This window comes from Podarcis muralis, chromosome 10 (assembly GCF_964188315.1).
Source record: "Podarcis muralis chromosome 10, rPodMur119.hap1.1, whole genome shotgun sequence".
NCBI lineage: Eukaryota > Metazoa > Chordata > Lepidosauria > Squamata > Lacertidae > Podarcis > Podarcis muralis.
In genome coordinates, this window is record NC_135664.1 from 1,706,250 (window position 1) to 1,715,683 (window position 9,434).

A 9,434-nucleotide genomic window follows, 5' to 3' on the forward strand; every position below is an offset into this window, starting at 1 on the left:
AAGCGTCTGTAGCCTGAGGTACCACTGTATTACCAAAATGCCATTGGAAAAAAACCAGGGAAGTAAATCTGTGTTGCTCTGGATTCATCCTATGCTGTATTAGGCATAAGATGTTTGGAAGGGTCATTTTTTTTAATTTGACTCTATATGTGTTTGTGTTTGTGTAATTGTGTGTGTGTGTGTGTGTGCGCGCACACACAAACATGCCTACATTATTGAACATAATCTGTTATTTAAATGACCTTTCTATGTGTTTAATATTTTACATTTCATCTAACTTCTAACTCATTCCTCAAAATTTTTAAGTGAAAGATCTATCACTTCAGTGGGATATACTTGTCTTGCACTTTTGACTATTCATGGATGTTTATCAAGAATCTTAGACATCTTAATGACCAAACAGTTTTATTAGCTAGTATTTCCATACTTGTTCCTAAGTTGTCCCCAGCTAGTCATATAAATCCAGTGCTTTTTTCTGGGGGGGATGCGAGGATATGAAGACCCCTCAACATTTTGTGACTCTTAAGTTTGGCCTCATTGAGGGGCAGTATTTCAATATGAGAAGGAAAAAGAGTACCCCTAAACATTTCTTTTAGGAAAAAAACACTGTATAAATCTAATGGTTCTGAAATTTGTCATGCTTAGACACTTTACAGTTGCTGAGTGAAATATCTAGCTCTTCAAATGTACTTGATATGCATACATTCAGCCCCCCACCCCTTTCCTTTCTGTAGGCTGCTGCGTCAAGCTTAGTAGAAATGGCCTCAGGAACAACGTTCAGACCAGTTATTGGTGATTCGACGGTGGATCCTAAAAAGTAACTGGAACTGCGGTCTTGTATTTAGTATTCAACATTCCAAATAGTAGCAGGCAGTAAAATAGCACGATAGCGCACGAGGAAGTGAAAAATTTAAGCATGACTGAGACTCATAGATTTAGAATGAAGATTAAGGCTGCAATCCTATACCTGCTTACCTGGAAGTAAGCCCTGTTTAATGCTGTCAGGATCCAATGGCTTGAGTAAAACATGTTTCTCTGATTTAACGACTTGCTTTTGATTATGTCCATAAAAGTCAGGAGTGGGGTGCTGGATATTCAGCCTTTTGCTTTGTGGGTGACTGGATTACCAGCTGGAAGACTGACAGGGGCCTGCCATTGCCATATTGTGCTGGCAGGATTGGGTATATCTGACATGGTCCTATGGGATAGATTGGATTAACACATGTACTGTTACTTGGAGACAAGTAGGGATGTAGGGTGCATGTACAAGTGGCAATACACACCTGGTCCCTGTTTGCCTGTGCTGAGTCTCCTGTTCCCTTTGTGCTCAGGCCCCTGGGATGTCTTGTTCCCTGTAAAGTCATAGGTTTCGGTTGTACGTGCCTATAGTATAAAAGCAGAATCATTATCTTCATATTATTTCCTAGATTTATATCCTGCCCTTCTTCCAAGGCAGAACAAGAGCAATGTTTTAAACCTTAAAAAACCCCAAACACCTCTGTGGGGGGAGTGCCCAAAGTCACCCAGTGAGTAGTATGGATGACCAGGAGTTTGAAGCTGGGTCCATGCATAGCCCACTGGTGAGCAGCCTGTTTTATGCAGCCTTAACATTGTTTATGCTGCACTCAAGGTCTGAAACTTCCTCATTCTTCTCTTCCACCATCTCCTTATTTTTCATAATTTAAAGTGTGTTTCTCCCCTCTTTCTATGTAGCTTCTGAATAGCTGGATATCTTGTGAAAATAAACTGACTTTTAAAAAATGTTTTCCTTTTCCTTAAGAAGCCCCACTCCCAGCTGTCTGAGACAAATTGTCAGGCTTCTCCCATATTCTGTGTCTGTAAATGCTTCTCTTTCCCCTGCCTGAAGTATATACTTTAAGCACCTACTCTATTATTCTGATTGCAAATTGTTTTAACTAATTTTAATACTGTATTCTTAACATGACATGTACCTCTTAACCTGCCCTGGGACCTTATAGCGAAGGGTGGGTGAGAAATCTAGCATCTAAAAACAATATTGTAGTACACTAAAGTAAAGTAGGAATTACTTTCACTTGCTTTTCAGAACCATAGGTGTATTGGTCTTTTTATTATTTTATATTATTTTAAATCCCATGCTTACTTATTTGAGTAAAACCTCATCAAACTCAGTGGAACTTACTTCTTATTAGACCTGCATACGGCTGGGAATTCTAATCTGAGGTAGCCATGGTGAAAATTGGAGTAGGGCAGTCTTTATTCCGGAGTAGTTAATCCAGAATGCGTTTATCTTTGGCTCAGCCTAGTCCCTGTTCTTGTTCCACCCATTACTGACATGCAGTTCCTGAAATATTACTCCTGAGAGTTTACAGCTCTCTAAAGAAAACAGGTTGCCCATCTCTGCTTTAACCACTACACTGGCTCTCTTTTAAGTTAATCAGACATCAACATCTGGGTGTGTGAATGGAATAGATGAATGGTCTTTTTAGGAATTGCCTTTGGATCCTTTAAATTATTCCAACCTTTCTTCCGTGCAGTGTGAGCAGAGTAATTCTCTGTTCTGGAAAACATTACTATTCTCTGTCAAAACACCGGGAGATGCTTGAAGAAAAGAAGCAAAATACAGCAATTATCAGATTAGAAGAACTGTGTCCTTTTCCGATAGAAGCTCTTCAGCAAGAGATGAAAAAATTTACTAATGCAAAAGGTTGGTGGGCTCGTGACTCTTCAAAAGGACTTGGCCAAAACCTGTTCACCTAGCTGCTTTAGACTAATGTGCTGCAGTCCTTTGAGAACAGGGGCTCTAAGAGGCTGTGGCCAACATTGACTGAACATATAGAGACCTCCCCATTTGGCCCACCAGGCTGTTTTCCCAAAGCCACACCCACTTGTGTAACGTCAGGTGTGGGGAAGGTAGAAGCTGATGCAGGGGGAGTTCAATCCTGCTCAGCTTGGTTGTGCCATCCAGTTTCCATGTGGTGTCCAAATCCTGCTTGGACAGTATGTCGCACCCCCAAACACACACACAATTGAGGGCCAATTATGGCAGTTTGGCAAGACAACCCACCTGTCAATCAACTATTATCAATATGACATCAGATGATTGAGACGTGGGTGGTCCTGCCAACTTGTCGACGTTGGTCCTCAGGGGAGCGGGAGAGAAAGATCTGGCCCACCAGGCCAAAAAGGGTTTTAATTATTTATTATATTTACATATAACCTTTATCTTCCCAGAAGCACAAATGGTTGCACATGGTTCTCTTCCTCCCCATTTCATCTCACAGCAGCCCTGTGAGGTAGGTTAGGCTAAGAGATGGAAACTGGCCCAGGGTCACCCAGGAAGCTTCATGGCTGAGTGGGAATTCAAACTCTGCTCTCCCAGGTCCAGCACTCTAAAACCATGATGCCACACTGGTTCCTCTCCCCTGATATATAAGCAGAGGAGAGCCTATGGATTAGCCAGAATTCATAGGACAAACCAATACCTATTGTTGCCTCTTATTTTTTACTCAGAATTTATATGGAGTCAAGAGGAGCCACAGAATATGGGGCCCTGGGCGTTTGTGTCACCAAGATTTGAGAAGCAACTGGCTTGTAAGGTAAGATTCCAGTATTCTGTGACATTGGGGTAAGTTACCCATTAGCTGAGCCTTAAATGCCTCAAATCAGTTTTTGCCATTCTTGCTACCACAATGGACTGAAGACTAAGCAGGTTTGTATTTGCTTAGACCATGGGGGTCCACTAATAGGGCTCCCCAGGTGGTCTCCATGGCCAGCCTGAAGCAGGCAGGGTAAGGTGCTCCTTAAGGTATGGTTACCAGATGTCCCCGTTCCCTGGGGACATTCCCCGGATTTTCAAATCTGTCCCTGGACAAAGTCCGTCCCTGGAATGTCCCCGGATTTCATTTAATGTCCCCGGATTTATATTTTAAGTGTTGTAGATTTATTAGTAGGGAATGAATATTGTGTGATTGGTTCAACGGCACACAACACATCATCTGGGGACTTCCGGTGAGGCAAAATGGCGGGCGCCACGGCAGCAAGCAGCTCCTGAAGCCAGCCAGAGCCAACTGTGCTACCAGGCTGGCTCCGGGCTGCTGAGACTGCCGCTGCCAACTCTACTGCCGAGGGGGAACCGGGGATGCCTGGTGCATTAACTGGGGGAACCGCTGACCCCCTCCTCCACGACCTAAATCAAGCTGGGAGCGAGAGCGCCTGGCCACCCAGCCGACTGCCCAGCGGCGCTCCAGGGCCAGGAAAGCCCTGGAGTTGACGCAGGGAGAAGGAGGAGAGGAGAAGGAGAAGGAAGAGAGAGAAAGAGGAAGGAGAAAAAAGAGGGGAGCCCCGACCTTGCTGCGCCACTGCCACTGCCACCATTGAGGGGGAGGGAAAAGTGTCTCCGGATTCTTTGAAAAAAATCTGGTAACCTTACCTTAAGGTAACCTGGTCCTGAATTGTTCATGGCTTTGTATACAAGAACTTCGAACCTGGAGTTATGCATATCAGTTTGAGTTCCATGATAGGCAGAACATAAATGTTATAATAGTAATGGATTTTTACTGATTGATAACATTGTATTCTAGCAGTACCTATAGGCAATGCTAGAACTTTTTAATGTTGCACACCACCCTGGGAGCTTTTGATATATGGCAGTATATAAGTTGAATAAACAACAACAACTTGGATTTCAGTGGAATTAAAACTGAAATCCTCTCTCTACTTTTTTGGGAAGAAAACCCAATGAACACAGTGAGACTTCCTTCTGAACAATTACAGGCCTGTAAAACACACCCAATACATTTTCTTGCAAAATGTGGGAGACTTTTGATCAATTCTGATCTTTTAAAGGAGCTTTGGTTCTAAACCACATGGGAGCGTCCCACTTGTCTGTTTTGCCTGTGGCCGGCTTGAGGAGCTAGGTGTGCAGTTCTAAGGGGGTCTTATAATGTTGGCTTCCTGAGATGTATGCTGAAGCCAAGACAGAGCCATAGAAGAGAAAATAAAAAAGGGTGCATACCGGTTATGTAGTACAGGTTTATCTTTCACAATAATATTGTTTGCAGAATAATGGTGAAGACTGCAGTCGTTCACATAGTTTGGCTTGGACTCCTATTCCAAGTACATCTACTAGGGAGTTGTTGTTGCTTTTGGCATCCGTCTGTCTCAAGAGACAATGGAGTGCGCCTTTGTGGGTGAAAGCAAAGTGCTGGAGAATCACAGCACCCACTGTGGCTGCAGAGACTGGTAACTTGTAGCTGCTCCCTCCTGTGTTTTGGCAGCGCCAAAGTGACCACTCCAGGACACAAGCCTGGGCAGCGCCTATGGAAATCCTGGGCTGCCCACATATGACAAGACCCCCTCTCATCCTCACTGATGAAACCCATTGAACACAGCCAGGTTAATTCCGAGTACACATGCTAAGGACTGTGTTGCTCCATTTGAGTCAGGTAGCCTGTGTGCAAGATTGCAGCCCAGTTTATTAATTTAATAACTGTTTAATTTGGACAGATAATAAGTAGTTTGTAATGCTGCCTTTCTAACTTAATTGCAGCTCCGTCTTGTAAGTAGACCTGCGTTACCAGCACCTGCCGTGGGCATTGGAATGTTACACCAAAAACAGCAGGAAGACCTTCTCACCAAAACATTTGCTTGAGACCTATGAACTGTGTTAATTCTTGAAGGTTAAAACAAGGTCTTAGTGAATGAGAATGTTACAAACCTAAATGTGATCATGAGGCATGTTGTTTACAATTGTATATTGGGTACAAGCCAGCTAAAGTTCATTTCAGTGTATACTTAAGCATGTATTTAAATCTGCACCCTTGAATGGAGCGTAAGTGCATTTATCTGTATTTGGATCTTTCCTATTGCAATTTGCTCATGTTTAGGTAAGAAATCTTTTTAAAATAAAATAAAATAATTTTTAAATTAAACATCTTCATGCAGCTCCTAAAATCTGAGACTCTTATGATACCCATAATGACTTCCCACTTTTGTGCATTATTTGTTGATGGCAAAAGTGGCAAGATTTTGTATTTTTCATGAGCAAAACCCTTCTAAATTCTAGCACACCAACTCAGACATGTCATGCACAGAAGGTTGACCACAGCTGAGTGCAGCTCTCTGTCTGGAAAAGGATAGCTACCCTTGGCTTCAATCATGGTAGATTATTGTAACTGTAGTTTAAAAAGAAATTATTAAAGCTTGCTGGGTGTTGTTGTTTTTTAATGAGTGGGCCTTGTAGGTCTAAATTATAAAAAACAGATGTGATGGAAAAAACTGTTCCTCAGCTGTATCACTTCAGGCAGTAGGTGGGAAAATAACTCAACTGAGTGGATGGGATCCCTGCATATGAAAAGCTATCATAATTTTAATCCTGACATCCAGGGCTTTTTTTCAGCTGGAATTTGCCAGAACTCAATTCCATCACCTCTCAGGTGGGCGCCATTGCCATAATAAGAGAACAAGAGAGGCATGCATGGTGAGATCTAGAAAAATAGCGCCACTGACATCTATGGTTCTGCGTGCTGTGAATTTGTTTTATTGGGAGTATTTATTCAGTCATGCAATCCCCTAGCTAAAGTCAAAAGTGATACAACCCAGGGATGGTTTTACCAATACATCTGTGTTACTTCTGGGCCTGGCAAGCAAAAAAATTTGCCTTATGCTTTGCCCCGGCTGTCCTCAAGTAGAGATGGGAAGGCCTGGGGAAAACCCAGAAGAATTGGGGGGGAAACAGTTTTTTTCCGCCTCCCCCCTCCGGCTTCAAAATTTCTGGAAATTTTACATCTTTAGTCTTGCTGCAGTTGGTATACATGTGGGTAGCAGCCCGTTTGCAGGGCAGGAAGCAACAGCCCCTCTTGGGCTTAGCTTCCAGCAGTTCCAACTGCAAGGAAGCTCATTGGGCTGGAGCACTGGCCTGAGGGGGCTGGCAATGCCCTTTTTCTACCCCGAAGTGCCATCCTCAAAGGGATAACACAAAATTATTCCCTGTGCCTTGCATTTTCCATTGTATTCTTCATATCTGCAATCCAGGCCTTAAGTGGGTTGTGAAGTTTTCCTAGTTGGTTCATATGTCAAGAGTAGTGACTGAAGAAATGTCCTTTTGTAATGTTTTACTGCAATGTACTTCTAAGTTAGCCTGCCTACCTTTATCAGAACATTGGGAGATTTGATCATGTTCAAGTCCCTGTATTTTTCTATAGTGCCGCTAAGATCTGTTTATGGGGGATAATTTAGAATGAGAAAGTAAGTGTTAAAACCTTCCCCAGCACCACTGCTCCAATTGTATTCAGGCTTGCAACTATTTTACTTTATAGTAAAACAAGGCAATGCCAAAGTATGGGGCAATATTATCACAGGGCTCACTAAGAACTTAATACCAATCTTTGAATACTTTTCTTGAAATTTTGCTATATTGCTGCTTTCTAGGAGAATGGGGGGAGGGGAAATGACAATATAAATTTAATATGTTCCATTGTAATAAAAATGAAACTTCTGGGTCACTTGGAAGTCTCAAAGGTTTTTATTACTCAAATAAAAGGCTTACATGGCTGGTTACTTGTGCAGCCCAACAGGCAGGACCCCTTGTCCTCTGGCACACCCCTCCCCCTTCTTACCTAGTATGGAGCCAGGCAGGTACATATATCAACACAGTTTGGGCAAGAAAATTTCCCTCCCAAATGAGCATTTTCTTCCTCCCCATCTCTCATATATGCTGCTACAGAAATTACAGCAGATTCTTATGTGCTCAGCAGTTGGCCCAATAGCATATTGGTGAGAAAGCAAGAGTGGTTGCAGTGTGCGCTTTTTAGATATTTGTGCACCTGAAACAAAATATCACAGCAATGTACTCTTTCTCCCCTGCAACTGTGGGCGAGAGCTTACCCTCCATCCACATGCACAGATGGGAGATTGAGTCTTCAGGAAGGTAGCAATTCAGTAGTTTGATAGTTTCCTAAACAGAGTTACCTCCCCAATTCTCCCCTCTCCCGTGTTGCAAATTTGGGGGCGTAAAATCATGTTCCTATTGAACGATGGCTAAAGCTGGCCTTGTCTGTCAAATGTTTCAAATAGCTTGATAGGATCCGTTCATGAGTTATTCACCACCAACAGCATATAGATCAATATGGCTAACTTGACCAGACAATCCATCACCCCCTTTCCACACACACAAACAAATCTTACTGTAGTTTATCAAAGGCAATCAACCATGCCCTGCCCGCTCTTCTCTCACTGCCAACATAAACCAGCAAAGGAACAGAACCTGCCCAAGTGAGGCTGACACAAAAACCTCACATACACCAATTTAAAAAAAAAAAAAAGGGAAAATAACATGCACATTTACCACCCCCCTCTCCTTCCACCTCTCTCCCCCCCCCCCCCCCACCCATGGAATGGAATTTGTGCATATGAAGCTCACGCATTCCCCAGACTCTTCTGTTTTCTTTTACTCACCACATTATGCTTCTGCGATTCGTTCAGGCACCAGTTTGGAGTGAATTGGACAGCATTGGGTTTTGGGGTGACAGCTATGACCCCAGGTTTGAGTAGCAATTGCTCAGTTGGTGGGGGGGCTGCAAAAGTGTTGGTTTTGGGGTGATAGCTGTGACCCCAGGTTTGAGTATGTTGTAAGCCAGAAAATAGCTTATCTCCTGAGTTTACGCCAATAAAACTCAGAAATGTGAGGAGTTAGGAGTCCAATGTTTATTGCAAAGCTTACAAAAGGTTACAGTCGGATCATTCCACAAATCTGCAACCCTGCCCAGTGGTCCAGGCAGTGGTATTTATAAGATTTCAAACAAAGCATTTCAATTTCCACCAAACATACATCATTACCTCATTTCATGTTTAACACACATGCACAACAGGCACTGGCAATTTCTGCTGATTATGCTCTGATTCCCACTGGGTTCTATTACATTGTATTAGTGTGCATGTTGGGAGCCAATATTACGTGTAGCCATTTGCACCATGTAGCAACTTATGTTCTAGCTTTGAGCTGTATCTTTGTGATTCACATGTTAGCTGTATTTCTGCCCCAATTTTGGGGGTGGGGGGGGCAACTTGCAAAATCATCAGTTTCATAAAGTAACAGGCAACCACAACATCTCTATTGGAAGCACTCAAGGATTTACAGGGGTACACATTATCACGTTTATTGTGGCCCTTTGGGCCACTGCCACAAGTAGAATTTGCTCAATTCTATTCTGTGGTGGGGTGCTGTAAAACAGGGGTTGGCAAACTAAGGCCCGGGGGCTGGATGCAGCCTCCCCGGCTTGTAAATCCGGCCCGCGGACCCTGCCGCCCGCACTTGCTGCGGACGCCTCGCCATGTGGGGACTGACTTCCGCAACGCTGGCGCGGCTTCGGATTGGCTGCTCGTCCACAAGGCCGGTGAGCGTGCGCCGTGCGTCCTCCTTCAGGTCCGCAGGCAGCAGCGGGACTGGCTTGCCG

The 9,434-nt window shown here is 43.6% G+C and overlaps 1 protein-coding gene across 4 annotated transcripts in view; it reads left to right on the forward strand.

The window, feature by feature from the left end:
- DHTKD1 (dehydrogenase E1 and transketolase domain containing 1) overlaps positions 1 to 7,484 on the forward strand; it is a 31,237-nt gene extending 23,753 nt beyond the window's left edge. For 2 of the 4 annotated variants that reach the window (XM_028745836.2, XM_028745837.2), the window contains exons 14-17: positions 735 to 817; positions 2,517 to 2,686; positions 3,493 to 3,578; positions 5,531 to 7,484. In XM_028745836.2, the coding sequence (XP_028601669.2) occupies positions 735 to 817; positions 2,517 to 2,686; positions 3,493 to 3,578; positions 5,531 to 5,632 (441 nt within the window). In that variant the 3' untranslated portion in view covers positions 5,633 to 7,484. Of the gene's footprint in view, positions 1 to 734; positions 818 to 1,427; positions 1,581 to 2,516; positions 2,687 to 3,492; positions 3,579 to 5,530 lie in introns of those variants that run through there. The other 2 variants (XR_003708482.2, XR_013394525.1) reach the window with 2 other exon arrangements.
- Positions 7,485 to 9,434: the final 1,950 nt, after the last annotated feature.